The sequence below is a fragment of the Microtus pennsylvanicus genome, chromosome 7 (assembly GCF_037038515.1).
Source record: "Microtus pennsylvanicus isolate mMicPen1 chromosome 7, mMicPen1.hap1, whole genome shotgun sequence".
Classification (NCBI taxonomy): domain Eukaryota; kingdom Metazoa; phylum Chordata; class Mammalia; order Rodentia; family Cricetidae; genus Microtus; species Microtus pennsylvanicus.
In genome coordinates this window covers 117,259,422-117,274,602 of record NC_134585.1, presented here as the reverse complement: position 1 = coordinate 117,274,602, position 15,181 = coordinate 117,259,422, and the positions used below count along the sequence as shown (strand labels likewise).

Here is a 15,181-nt window from a genome sequence, read left to right as displayed (position 1 = left end):
TAGACAAAATGAAAATACATATATATTCCCATAATGCTATAAACCAGTTTATAACCTAGAAAAGTCGGCAAACAAACAAAGGCTCTACTCAGTGTTTGGCTGGTGCCACGGGCCATATGCTAACCAAGCAGAATGTCAAGCTTTCACAGAAACAGAGCTATTTATTCCCCAGAAAAAGAATCCTGGGGCATTTATGCTCCTTTCAACTCTCCTAAATGAGCATGAAGCGTTTCTGGTATAGATCAATCCCAATCCCCACTTGTCCGATTACCTGTTACCCACACGTACAGGAAAAACCAGTCAATTGGCAGTTACTTTTATAGACCGATGATAATTGCTGACAACAGCCCATCCAAGCCCTACTGAACCATACCATGCCCACCTCATTTGTCTGCTCAGTAGCCTGCTTCCACAGAGTACACCTATTTGCTGTGGGATGTCTTTCTGTATGCCTTGAATATGTGCTGCGCTCACTGGTTGATAAATAAGCTGCTTTGGCCTATGGCAAGACAGGATAGAGAGAGGCAGATAGTCCAAAAGAAGGGTAGAGTCTGGGAGATGCAGCTAGCCAGTCGCCAAGGAAGCAAGACATGTAGAAAATGAGGTAATATGCCATGAACCACATGGAAAAGCATAGAGAAGAAATATAGGTTAATTTAAATATAAGAGCTAGCTAGTAATAAGCCTGAGCCATTGGCCAGACATTTATAAGTAATAGTAAGCCTCTGTGTGGTTATTCAGAAACTAGCAGGTGGAAGAGAAACCTCCATTTACGCCTGTTATCTGCTGATGCCAGCATCCTGTACCTGAGTTAGGGGTTCAATCATTCTTTTCCTACACCTTATACCTTCCAAGCTGACAAATACTGTAAAAACTATAACTATGGAATGAACTGAGCATCCAGGGCATGTCTTAGTACTGTTGGGTCATCAAAGCAGGAACAGAAACAGAGGGCCCGCAGTGCCCAAACCACAGTTTAGGGTTTGTTTGGTTTTGTTTGTTTGGGTGTTTTTTTTTTTTGTTTTTTGTTTGCTCCGAGACAGGGTTTCATTATGCAGCCCTGGCTGTTCTGGAACTCACATTGTAGACCAGGCTAGCCTCAAACTAACAGATCCACCTGCCTCTGCTTCTCAAGTGCTAGAAGCTATGTACCATCTCTGCCTGGTCCCCAGTTCTTAAAATAACATGTAAAAACTAAAAGACCACAGGTAAAGAAAGCTGCTACTCAGAAAGAAACAAATGCAGCAGGTCCTGCTAGCCAATCAGAAACTGTGCCTTTGCATGTTGCATAAGAACACACACACAAGACCTACACAGGCTTAAACCAGACAAAGTCCTAGCGCTGAGAAGGGGACGCGGACATACAGTCCCACCCCTAATGAAGAAGCTATTTGCAATTTACACCTGCTGGAAAAGAGAAAGTAAGTTTTCTCTAATGGAGGTAACGGGTGTATCAGCCACACTCCAGGGCCAACACAAACCCGGCTCCATGCTTTGTTGTGTTATCTTTGTCTCCCTGGTTCTGAGAGAGCAAACCCGGCTCCATGCTTTGTTGTGTTGTCTTTGTCTCCCTGGTTCTGAGAGAGCAAACCCGGCTCCATGCTTTGTTGTGTTATCTTTGTCTCACTGGTTCTGAGAGAGCAAACAGGCTGCTGGGAGAGCAGGGAGGGGAGGAAGAGCTGGGGAGAAGCTGGGGAGGAGAGAGAATATGGTCAAAACACATTGTATGAAAAATTATTAAATAGAAAAGAAGAAGCATGAGGTCCTGGCTGATGAGTCCCAATAAGCTGATTCTCATTAGATGTCACCAGGAAGATGTCACACTCCACAGTGTTCTGCAAGTCCGCAGCAGGAGGAGCGCTCGCTGAGGAACCAGTCTATGAGAGCAGGGGACAAGTGAGCCCATGCTGACAGCAACAGCTGCGCAGTCCCAGACGCAACAATAACCAGCCAGAGACAGGGTCACTTGCCAGTGGCCACGTCAGAGGAGCAGCAGTGAGGTGTCACCCCACCAGGAGGAAAATCCCAATGGGTGAATCTCGGCTGGGTAAGGCCCCAAGACCACAGACTCCAGAGTAGCTTTTGCTTCTGCTGTGCCTTTACATGTTTGCGGCTGCCATTTTCTCTGGTATCTGGGATGGTGTGAATGGGTGTGGGGAGAGCCCCACTCCCTGTAATGTGTGTGTTTATCTCATGGATTCTGAAAATGCCTGTTCTGCTGGGCATTTTTACCTGTGAATTATTATGAAGATGATTTCTTCCTAAGCTGTACTGTCTAACTGATAATAATGTTAGTTTACATAGTTTTGATGATAAAAAATAAAACAAGGAAGTGTTACACAGCTAGACACATGAGTTTCTTTGAGGAGCTGTATAGACTGTGGCTCAGGTTAATGATTAAGGAAAACAATTGAGTCCCGTAGCCCAGTTAGTTGAAATTCTTCTAATCTCAATGTTGGGAGGTGTGTTCACAGGTTTTGGAGCTAAACACAGCTGAAATAAAGCTTTGAAAGTAACTTCAAGTTAACTAAGATGTTTTTGTCAAATAGCTTTGAGGTGAAAAGCCCAAGAAGACAATGCAAAGTGTTAGAAAGGCACAAGGCTGAATGAGAACTCTCTAAGGTCAGGGAACAAGAGCTGAGGAACTCTCTAAGGTCAGGGAAGAAGAGCTGAGGAACTCTCTAAGGTCAGGGAAGAAGAGCTGAGGAACTCTCTAAGGTCAGGGAACAAGAACTGAGGAACTCTCTAAGGTCAGGGAAGAAGAGCTGAGGAACTCTCTAAGGTCAGGGAACAAGAGCAGAGCAGCCCAGTTACCAGTGGCTGACGCGCCTTTTCTGCTAGGACTGGTTGATGACCAAAGGGGATGATTAACTCCTTGTACCCATTTCTGCCCTCAATCTCCTGATATAAGAAACTGTTGATGAGTGGTATGTACCCTAATGATTTAAAGTAGAGCTGGCTGATTCCTTTTCATATACAAAAGTTTAGATTTGTGATTGCTTTAAGATTTCTTATATGCTTACCTTTTGAGAGTGATTGGCCCTTCTTTGTAACCTCACAGCGCAACCTGACAGTAAAGAATACCTTGCTTACACTGTCAGTCCACAACAAGCTAATTGAGTAAGAGTGTATGTGGGTTCTTGAGATAATTTGTTTTTCACCTGTAATATGTAAAATGCTTAATATGTAAGGGACATGGAACACACGCTGCTTTTTACTTGTATTCATTGCAATTATTCACTTGTAAAACAGAATATAACCACATAGTAATTGTTATATTGCCTGAAAGATTTTTCTGGGGTGTATAAAAAAAGAAAAAGAATAAAGATAAAGTTAAAATGAAAAAAACCTCAAGAATGAAAGCGTTAGAAGAAAAGTATCAAAAAATGAGAGAAGGAAATCACCAGGAAAATAAAGAATAGAAAATGCAAAAGAAGACTAAAAGAAAGGTCTGAAGGAAACCATCAAGAGCGTGTGAGTGTCTTTCCCTAACCCCTCAGATAAAAGTCATAGTACCTGCTGAGTCAGTGGATTCCCTTTGGGCCCTGCGCTGCTGGAGGCTGGTCCCCCAGGTAGTAAAGTCTCTGTGAAATCCTGATTCTGGGAACATGAACCACGTGGAATCAACCACCTGTACAGATAGTATGAACTGATCCAGTAACTCGTCAGGCAGCTCAGAGAAGAAAACACAGATAGAAACAAACAAAACAAACCAGACACGTTCAAGAGGTGGAAGGCAAACTGAGAAAGGAAGCGGTTCACAGGTTGGGTTTGGATGCTCAGGGCACAGAACTTCCTCTTAGAAAGATGGGGTTTGCAAGAGACACAAGATGATAATAAGCATTCAAACCCCAGGAAATCTCACAGAAGGGACCCAAATTCTAGGTCTTTGTATTCTGAAGACAAAGATGGGTTTCAAGAGCTAAATAAGAATGAAATACTAAAGATGAGAATTCTCAGCAGAAATTTTCTTCAAAGAAAGTATTGGAGGATTTAACGGCAAACTTACCCACAATACAGCCTGGGCTCTAATTCCCATTACCACCTCCATTCTTAAACATGCAGAAGTCAGAAGAAGAAAGCATTAGCTGCAGCCCTCACCATAGCTCAAGCATAGTCAGAACTAAGGAGGGGGAAATGCAGGAGGCTTTGTTAAAAACAGTTGAAACAAGAGATCGACACAGCCAGAGAGCTGCTCTGGGAAGCAAGCAGTGAAGGGCAGCAGTCACTAGCACCACACCTCTGTCCCCCACGATTGTCACTGAAGACTCTGCTAATGAACCACATACAAGCATATACCAAAAAGATTATCCACACAATAAAACTGGCTTTATCTCCGAGATGCAGGGATGGTTCAACATACACAAGTCAGTAAGTATAATAAATAGCATAAGTGAACTTAAGGACAAAAATCACATGAATCATTTCAATCGACGCAGAAAAGTTCTTTAGCAAAATCACCTTTGTGATAAAAATCCTGCAAAGAGTAGGACTGGAGAGAACATAACTCAACAGAATGAAGGCTAATATGACAATGCGCATTAACCTCACTTTAAATGAGAAAAACTTGAAGCAAAGCCATTAAAACTGGGAATGAGTTATGACTGCCCACCATCCCCACTCTTTTTCACTATAGTTTACAAAGCATTAGCTGGAGCAATAAAGCAAGAGGAAAAAATTAAAGGGGTACAAATAAGAAAATAAGTTAAATTATTTCTATCTGCAGATGAAATATCATACTTAAGAGATCCCAAAAAGTCCACCAGAGAACTCTAGAATGATTACCAGTTTCAGCAAAGTGATAGGATAGAGAATAAACGTGTACAAATCAATAGCCTTTCTACAGATGAACAACAAACTCTAAGAGGTCACATGCACACTCCCATTCACAACAGCTTTAAAGGAAACAAGGTACCCGAGAATAACCAAGGACGTGAAAGACCTCTACAGTGAAAGCTTTAATTTCTGAAGAAAGAGATTGAGAAAGACACTGAAAGTGAAAACACAGCCCACGGTCATGGACTGTAGAATTAAAATTGTGAAAATACTATTATGCCAAAAGCAATTTACAGGTTCAGTGTGATCCCAATAAAAAATTCCAATCTCATTCCTCACAGAAATATTTAAAAAGCTATCCTAAAATTTATTTGGAACCACAAAAGACACGGGATAGTCAAAGCAAATCTGAGCAAAAGAACAATACTGAAGAGATTACCATCCCAGACTTCAAGATCCATTCCAGCGGTAGAGTAATAAAAACAGTACGCTGCTGGCTCCGAAACCGATCTGTAGGCCAATGGAATAGAATAAAACACTCAAACATATAAATATAGCCATATGATATTTGACAAAGATCCCAAAAACATACACTGGAGAAACAACGGCATCTTCAAATGGTGTTGGGGAAACGGAATGTTCACATGTGGAAGAATAAAATTAGACCCATATCCATCACCTTGTATTAAAACTAAGTACAAATGAATAAAAGACCTCAATGTAAAACCTGAAACATGGAAACTGCTAGAAGAAAATACAAGCTGTATCCTAAAGACGCAGGTGTAGGGAAGGACTTCCTGAAGAAGACTCCTTTGCCCAGGGGTTGAGGAAGACGACTGAACAGTAGGACTCATGAAAGTGAAATGCTTCTGCAAAACCTGGGCAACAACCAGGCGAAGAGGAAGCCATTGAGTGGGAGAGAATCTTGTCAGCTATGTATCCTGCAGAGGAGTAATATTCAGAATATATAAAGAACTAAAAAAAATAGAAACCTCCCCCAAAACACTGTTCTAAAAATGGATCTACACAGAGTTCTCAAAAGAAACGAAACCGCTAAGAAATGTCTCACAAGGTGTACATCAATCTTAGCAACTACGGAAATGTCCTCTTTCCCCAGTCATGAGGGCTAAGGTCACAGAACAAGGAACAGCAAATGCTGAAGGATGCTGTAGGGAAAGGGGGACCCTCGCCCACCATTGATAGGATGGCAAATTGGTGCAGACTTTATGGAAACCAATACGGAAAATTCTCTATACTACTCCATGACATATGTCCGAAGACTCCACAGATGCTCAGCCATGCTCACTGCCTGTCTAATTCACAATAGTTAGAACATGGAAACAACATAAATGTCCTTCAACCGATGAAAGGATGATGAAAATGTGGAATAGACAGACAGTGGAATTCAGCTGTAAAGAAGAGGGAACTCAGGGTATTTGCAGGTAAATGTGGAGTAGACAGACAGTGGAATTCAGCTATAAAGAAGAGGGAACTCAGGGTATTTGCAGGTAAATGTGACAGTGGAATTCAGCTGTAATGAAGAGTGAACTCATGGTATTTTCAGGTAAATGGAGGAGACCAATACAAGAAGAAAAGAGGGTGTGTGTGTGTGTGTGTGTGTGTGTGTGTGTGTGTGTGTGTGTGTGTGTATAGTTACCTCAGGGATAAAACTTTCAGATCAGATCCAGCTCTAATCATCCAAGTCTTGTGTCTAAAGTGCATGGTTCTTCAGCAATGGGGATTTCCATTTCCCTCCAGCCTCCAAGTGGGGTTGCCGAGGGCACCAGCAATAGCATTGTTGTTTCAGGAGTCTTTTGGAGTTTGCTGACCAACAGTTTGAAAGGAGGTTTCTTATGCCAGGTGCTGGGTTTTTATTAGATGGTCTGTGACTCTTGTGGGGAACATTGTCGGTCAGAGTGGCATAGCTTCTTGTATTGGTTGGGAATTTTATATAAATTCTTTTCCGCCCTTCCTATTGACTGTAGCAGGAGTGTAAAAGCATGAGCAGGTCAGCACAAGCTATTCCAGCCTGTCCTTCCTGCCAACCCAACATCTACTTAGGCACAACTTCTCCCGGTTCTGGAGACATGTTCTTTCATATTGAGACTTCTGTGGTCCCAGACAGGAGCTCTTCCCAGCTCTCTCTGCAGATAACCCCACAGGTCTTAGTGAATGCACTGTGGCCTCCCAACTACAGATCAAGCATGCTTTCTGTACAGTCATATTTATTTTCCCTTATCAAGGCACTGAGCACATGGTTTTATAATGCTTGATGAAATGGGTTTTGAAGTAAAAGCTGTCACAATAAGCGTTAGGGTTGGCTGCTTGCTCTTTGGACATAATACTCCCTGTAAAATCGTCTGTAGTGGGATGCCAGCCACTAGAGATTGAAAGATGGGTAAGACAGTTATCACCCCAAAGAGCCACAGCACAGTGGTGAAGAAGGCACTAAATGATGTAACATGGATGAGCCATGGAGGGGCCTGAGCCTGACACTGTAAAACACACAGCGAGGGACCAAAGCACTCTCTACAGGGTTGTTAGGTTTCCTGGAGGTGATACTGAAGAAAGTCGCAATCTGAGGTGAGACCCTAATACCATGTGCAAATTTAGGGAGCACTGCATTTTTCTACATGGGTTCCAAGGTTTCTAATCATTAAAATATTAAAAATTATTCCTGACACACCTTTAATCCCAGCACTTGGGAGGCAGAGGCTGGTAGATCTCTGAGACTTTGAGGTCATCTGGTCTAAAGAGTGAGTTTTAGGACAGCCAGGGCTGTTACACAGAGAAACTCTTTCTTAACAAACAAAACAAAAACAAAACAAATCAGGCAAGTAAAAGACAAAGATGGTAGGAACAGGAAGATGAGGCTTTATAGATAGCAAAGGTCATGAACAAAGGTGGGTACTTGATGTTGGCACACACTGGCAACTACATGGCTGAGTGGTGGCAGAAGATAATGTCTATTAAGGAGAAAGTTTAAAAACAAGAATGGGGAGGAGAAGCAGGAGACCCATCACCAAGAGCCCAACATGCCATCTGAGGAGCTTTAACTACTCTGGAAAGATGAGGGTGGCTGATGTTGTGGGGTAATGCTTTTGTACCCTGGAAAAAGTTGTCACTCATACTGGTTTAATAAAATGCTGATTGGCCAGTAGGCAGGCAGGAAGTATAGGCAGGGCGACCAGACTAGGAGAATTCTGGAAAGAGGAAAGGCTCAGTCTGCAGTCACCACCAAGACACAGAGGAAGCATGAGAATGCCTCACTGAGAAAAGGTACCAAGTCACTTGACTAAACATAGACGATATACATATATGTGTGTGTGTGTGTGTGTGTGTGTGTGTATGACAGACACGGAATGGGAAATGAGAGACAGCTGTCTGGCTCTAAAGTGCTGCCCTGTGCTCACCGACAAAGCTCCACTGAAAGGACTTTTAAATTACAAGCGCAAGAATGAGCAGCTGCAGCTGGTGTTCTTGCCCAGGCCTGCCGTGTGGCTGCACAGGAAGCAAAGCAGGACCCCTTGAGCCCAGAAGTTTGAGGTTATGTTTGGGAAACAGTGAGACCCTGTCTTAAAAAAAAACAAAAACAAAACAGGAATTGGAGGATTTATTACATTCATGACAACTACGAACTCTGGCAAGGTTATAGAGGGAAAAAGTAACTTCAATCTTTATTTTTTTTTTCAAATAAACGGGAACCTGCATGGCTTATTAAAAAGACCTGAACAGTCTTAGAACTATGTGGAGCAGACTCTTGACCTTGGCTCATAGTGTGCTGCGGCACTCACGAGAGTACTCTGGAACTGATAAGTTCACGCGGCTGAACTGACGGCTCAACAGAAGTTAGGTGGCAGTCGCTCTTATGAAACGACTTCAAATTTAGAAAATAGGATAGATTAAAAAAAGACAACGATTGGCAGAACAGGTCTCAAGAATTACCCGGAGAAGACACTTTCCTTGGGTATTTATTCATGCCTCTATTCATTAGTTATATTTATTGGCAATTGATATGTGGCAGGTTCCAGAGATAGAACAGGGACTGAGAAATCAAAACTGCAGCTCTCAAAGGGTTAATAACCACGAAGGAGATAACAGTAACTACAGGGTGCTATGACAGCCCATAGGGAAGCGAGTGAAGGGGACCAAGGCGACAAGAATAGAAACATTGGTCTAACCTGGTCTGGGAGAAGTACTTGGACACCTAAGCTGAGATCTGAAGGCTGAGCAGCAGTTGTCCAGGAGAAAGATTAGAAGGGATGAGGGAGAGGATCCCAGAGGAGAAAAGAGACTTTGAAAACTTGAAGGCACAAAGGCGCATCCAGGTTATGAAACTAAAAGAAGTCTAGGAAGTCTATAAAGTATAAACCGAAATGAGGACATGGCGAGTGAGAGTCAAGTCTAAAGAGCTAACGTCAGTGTCTTAAGGTAAGAGGCTTGCAAGGCATACTGAAGACCTTGTGCTTAGTCTATACAGCGGTGGACAAAAATGTCTAAGGTAATAAGTTTTATGAATTTAATATTAAGTATTACGTGTGTGCATGTTGGTGCACGCACAGCGCATAAATAGAAGCCAGAGGACAACTTAGGGAGTTGGTTCTCTCCTTCCATTGTGGCACCAAGAATCTAACCCAGGCAGTCAGACTTGTGTGGAGTGCCTTCGCCTGCTTAGCCTTCTCACTGGCCTGAGGTGATGGGTTTGACACCAAGCCTCGGTTGCATTTCATAAACCTTTCAGTTTATGCCAAGCTGGAAAATGGTGTCTGCGTTGCTCTCCAGTTAAGCACGCTTCCCTAGGAAGGAGCTCTCTATTAAACTAAGACTGACTAGGTCTCTCTACTCTCTGCAAGCAGCTGGCTCAGATGGAGGGACTACAGACATAGTAAGGAAGACACTACCTCGGATTTCATGAAGCAGAGAAATGAAGCAGAAATGAGAAAGAAAGTGGCCGGTATAAAAGGCCACTTTGGTTATTGATACTGAGCAAATAAAGCCTCCCCGAGGTGGTATTTTTATTTTCATTAACACCTCAACGATAATAAAATATCCCCATAAACATATGGGCCAGGGATACTCAATATAAAGCACTGTTTGATCCATTCAATTTAATATTTCATTTGGATAAATTTGTAAAAGTTAAAGGTTACGAATTTAAAAGATTAGAAAGTCATACTCTTGGGTTAACTTTTGAATTATATTCACAATTTCACAGGCAAAAGTGAATGGCAATTTTCTACTTACACTTCTATTTTTGTATTCTTAAGGGGCTGGCAAAGGACACAGGGGCTTTGCATACTCCGGTCAAGTGCTATACCAGTGAGCTACAAGCTCAACTCTTTGACATTTATATTGTTCCATGGGGGAAAATGTCACTTAAAACTTAAGTATTGTTATTTTATCTTGACTCGGTACTAAAGCTGAAGCCATTGTGTGTTGTTATGAAGGACAAGAGGGAGGTGTAGAGAGGTTTTAAGAAGGACTGTGTGTCCAGGATTTTCTGCATTCACACATTTTAAAAACTATGCTGGCAACAGAAACAACCAAATGTATTTGAATGGTATTAATTTTGAAAAAGGAAAAATAGTTATTATATTAGAATGGTGAAACCAAGTGGCTTTTTCTTGCCTCATAATGTCATGTGTTGTTATCCAAGTTTTCAAGAGGCAAGGATAAGACTCCGCAGAGGGGAAGCATTAACAGTCTAGCAGTGCAAACCTTAAATGTCTGGAGGGTTTAAACCTAGGAATGTACCTTACTTTAGGTTCCTGAAGGGAACTGTTTCCTTCACTTGCCGTTCGGATACGATGAAGAGAAAATCTTTGACTGGAAAGATGAGGGGGTAAGAGCAATAACCGGAAGAACTTCAGCTACTCACCCATTATTTAGTGAGTGCTTGCATTTGGAGGCGAGTACACGGCTATGCACATAAACACGCACATGATGTCAAACATTGTGATAAACATTAGCGGGGCGGGGGTGGGACCCTCGAGAAGCACGGACGACAGAAAAAGCAAGAGGCTCACTAGTGGTTTATATACGCCCACAGTTTTGTATAATAGTGGATGGATGTCGACTATAGAAAAGAATGGAGGTGGCAAACCGAGAAGCAACGAGGTTCTGACCGCGATCAGCAAAGAGTGGACAGCAAAGAGAGGACGAAGCAGACGAGTCACGCCACAAAGGAAACGTCAGACTCGGAAGTTGGAGAGGTAAACACGTCGGCACCCGGATCCGGCTAAGCCCACACGGGTTAGTCGCAGCACTCAGCTCTAGCCGCACGCCGCCGTGGGCCTCCCGCCAGGAGCCACACTTCTCCAGGCTCCGCGGTCCACGGCGCAGCCCGAAGCCTCGGGACACTAAAGGAACTGCCCCCACCCCACCCAGTGGCACCGGCCCCCGCGCGGACCCGCACGTTTCGGGGTGGGATGCACGCTAGGTGAGTGACAGGGCGACTAGTCAGCCTTAACCATCCGGGCTAGGGCACTGGCTGAGCAAATTCGGGTTCCCCGGAGCGCGCGAGGGCGGGCGGCGGCTCACCTGGGAGGTGATCATGATGCTGGAGTCGATCAGGAAGCTCATGGCGAAGCCTCGGGAGGCCCATGCCCAGCGGTCAGCCCCTCAGAGAAGCTGCAAGTTAAGACACTCCGGCTGCAGCACTAAGCGGCCTTCGCCCCCAGCCATCCGGGCTGGGCTGTCGCGAGCTTACGCCATCAAGCTGCGCCGCAGCCAGCCAATCAACGGTCGCATCCCTGTTTGCACAACAGGTGAGGGTGGGCAGGGCTTGAGGCCGCGCCGCGCTCAACTCCGCGGGCTGGAAACGGTAGACTAGGCTAAGCCCAATGCAAATTCAGTTCTCTTTAGTAGGCAGAAGGAGCTGAGGGCCTGAGAATTAAGTCTTGTTTTAAGTAGTACTACCTTTAAATATACTGATCCTAGCTAAAAAAACAGGAAGTTAGCAATTACTGGACTGAGAGTTGCAGAGAGGCACCGAGTTGCGTGATAGTTCAGCGCTTTTGGTTGCGGAGTACTAGGCATTGTGTGAGACCCACCACTGCTGCGGGGCAGGGAGGGGCACAAATCATTGGAACATAATCAAAAACTGATTCTTTGAAAGGACAGGAAGAGGGAATTGAAGGCTCAGGAACTTAAAGAATGGGTAACACTGATATAACCCCAAGGGATGCTTGTAGGGTAAAGGACTGGAACTTATGTGAAGGCAGATTTTATTTCAAAATAATAATTATTTAGGAGTCCGCAGGAGAGTTATTGTTAGAAACTAGTTTCGCCCTTCACAACAGACCGTGTGGCCGTGGCTCAAATACAAAGTGAATCACATCTTTCCCCCACTGTATCCTCATTTCGTGAAGGCTTAATGCACTATGGTGGGGCTTATTCTTTTCCCTCTAGAACCCTAGCTAGTCTTTATAGTCATTGGAGTCTCCTAGTCCCAGAAACTGGCTCCAGCTCTGAACAGCCCTGGATAGGAGTGACTAGTCAAGGCTGCAGGCAAGACCTGGAAGGGGATGTGCATGTGTCGTGGGGAAGGCTCGTAGCTAGACTCTGAGTGCTCATTACTACAGTATGAATAAATGGGGACACCCCCTCGGGGTGCTGTGCTGCACATAAAGAGAGATGTCTTTCTATGATCTCAAGTCTGCCCCGTCAAGCAGCCTGTCCTCGTTAGGGTTACAACTGATGTGATGAGAAACACCATGGCCACAAGCAATGCCCAAAGCTGTTGCAGAGGCCATGGAGAGGCACTGCTTACTGGTTGGGTACAACCTGCTTTCTTATAGCCCAAGACTTCCAGATCAGCTGGGCGGTGGTGCACACACCCTTAATCTCAGCACCCAGGATGCAGAGGCAGGAAGATCTCTGTGTGTTTGAGGTCAGCCTGGTCTATAGAGTGAGTTCCAGGTTAGGCTGTTACACAAACAAACAAACAAACACAACAAGAAACAACAAAAAGGGGCTACCATCCCAGGTGTGGCACCACCCACCATGGTCCAGGCCCTCCGCTGTCATTTTCTAATGAAGAAAACGCTCTATAGACTTGCCTACGGCACAGTCTTCTGGAGCCATTTTCTCAGTTGAGGTCCCTTCTCTCAGACGACTTTAGCTCATGTCAAGTTGACATAAAACTATCCAGCACACTGCCCAATCCCTATTCTGGAGTGCCAGGGAGCTGCGGAGGCTGCCTTGCCATGAGAGTGTCGCAAACCAAAAAACTGGGGTTTCCAGTCCCATCTATCAGCGAAGCAGGTGGCTGTCTACAGCGTGGCACTCAGTTGCCATTGTCATTCAAAGCTGGGGGGTAGTGCAGAACGCTGGGAGAACTTGCTCCTATCATTATCATGCCTAATTAATTTGGTCTTTATGATTTGTGAACAAAAAGAAGCACACACAGAGATGAAACTTAAAATGTAAGTTGAAATTGATAAATAAAAGAAACAATAAGGGACTGTTCTGAACATCGGGCCACCTGTCCTCTGTGCCTGGGTGGGACAGACAGTTCTCCCTACCATAGCTAGTACTTCCTGCTCCAAGAGCAATGACCTTCCTGAATACGTCATCTTAGATACGTACCTACCTTTATCGTGATTTGTGTTTTGACACCACGACGTTGGCAAGACAATCAGAAAAGAGTGTAACGCTGCTGTTATCCCAAAGTCCGAGATAGGTCTTATTTGTTATCCTGATATATAACCATCCCATACACTTCATCATTTCTCACCAAATGTTGGTCTCCCTTAAATTCTCCCGTCAAAGCCCTAATGCGATGGTATTAGGAAGCAGACCTTTGTGGGGTGATTAGGTTTGGTCCAGTCATGAGGGGTGACACTCTCATGATTAGTGCCACTTCAACGAGGTACGTGGACCGGGATGTGCATGTTCCCTCGCCCCTCTCTCCTCCATTTGCCCCTTCCCGTCCTGTCATGTGATACAGCAAGAGGCAGCTGACCAGAAGGCAAGAGGACTGTCGTCAGGGAGTGACAATGTTAGGACCTCGGCTGTGGGTTTGCAGCCTCCCTGAACTGTGACCCATAAATATGTGATATTTAAGCCACTATCTATGGTATTTTGTCATATTAGCTTGAAATAAGGCAGTTAAAATAATTTGCGGTATAGTTTTCAACTAGAAACATATATGAACATTTTCTCATGCTAAAACAATTTCATTTTCATTACCTCAGTAACATTCCAACAATGGTCATGCCATGATTTAATGAATCCACATCTGTGGGGAGGGGAAAGTGCTCATATGTATGTGTGTACGTGTGTACATGTAGAGACCAGAGGTCAACACTGAGCGCCTTCTTGTACCCTCCTCCTGCATTGTTCTCCATCTTAATTTTTGGCAGCATCTTTCAGTGAACTTAGGGTTTGCCAGTTTGGCTAGACTCGCTGCCCAGCAATTCGCAGAGATCCTCCTGTCTCCACTGCTCTAGCATTGGGGTTGCAGTTGTGTGACGGCATGCTTTGCTTTTTCCCTAGGATATGGGGGATCTGAACTCTTGTTTGCATGCTCTCGTGGCAAGTAGTCGGCTGCCGAGTCATCTCCCCAGCCCCCCAATTTACATGTTTGATTCTTTCTGTATTGTTTGCTATAATGCAATTATGTGATGAAATAATTGATTTTTTATTTTTAATGCGTGTGTGTATGTGCACATGTGTGTGCATATGTATGTGTGTGTAAAGCCCAAGAGATAACCTTGAATGTCATCCTCAGAGACTCCATCCATCTTTTTTGAGAAAATGTCTCTCATTGGCCTGGAGCTTACCAAATAGGCTAGACTGGCAAGCAAGTGATCCCAGGAGATCCTCCTGCCTCCCGCTCCCCAGCACTGGGGTTATAGATGTGCCTCAGCAAGGCAAGTGCTTTACTGGCTGAGCCTCCTGTCCTTCTTCTGCATGGCAAAGACTATGAACCACAAGTAATACTTACCTTTCAACTTTCTCTAGGCAAGGGACTTTCACTATATGTGGCCCAAACTTCTGGGACACACCCTGAGCTCCTTTAGCTAGCTCCTGTGGCAGCTGGAGTCGAGGCTGTGAACTTCTACAGCACAGTAGTGGGTGTTGATGAGCTGTGGATGAGAAGCCTGCCGTCCACCCTAGCAATTGCTTCTGCAGTTTTGTCCTCTACCAATTGCCTAAGACCAGGGGGCAGGGGGGTTAGTCTCTCAGAGCCATTGTAGCTCTGTCTGTATTTCTGATGGCTTCCTAATTTGATGCCTGAGGTTTTTATATGAATAAATATAAATAATGAAATAGTTTATTCTTTGACGATGCTTTGCAGTTATTTTGTGTTTTGTGCAGTTTAGAGCATATTTTGTTACTTATTTATTTTTTAAATTCATTTGTTCATTCACTTTGTATGTGCACATATGTGTGCTAGTAT

The 15,181-nt window shown here is 44.1% G+C and overlaps 1 protein-coding gene across 3 annotated transcripts in view; it reads right to left on the bottom strand.

The window, feature by feature from the left end:
- Gpr89a (G protein-coupled receptor 89A) overlaps window positions 1–11,486 on the bottom strand; it is a 37,148-nt gene extending 25,662 nt beyond the window's left edge. For 2 of the 3 annotated variants that reach the window (XM_075978056.1, XM_075978058.1), the window contains exon 1: window positions 11,317–11,486. In XM_075978056.1, coding sequence (XP_075834171.1) covers window positions 11,317–11,358 — 42 coding nt within the window. In that variant the 5' untranslated portion in view covers window positions 11,359–11,486. The remainder of the gene's footprint in view (window positions 1–11,316) is intronic. The other variant, XM_075978057.1, reaches the window with a different exon arrangement.
- Window positions 11,487–15,181: the final 3,695 nt, after the last annotated feature.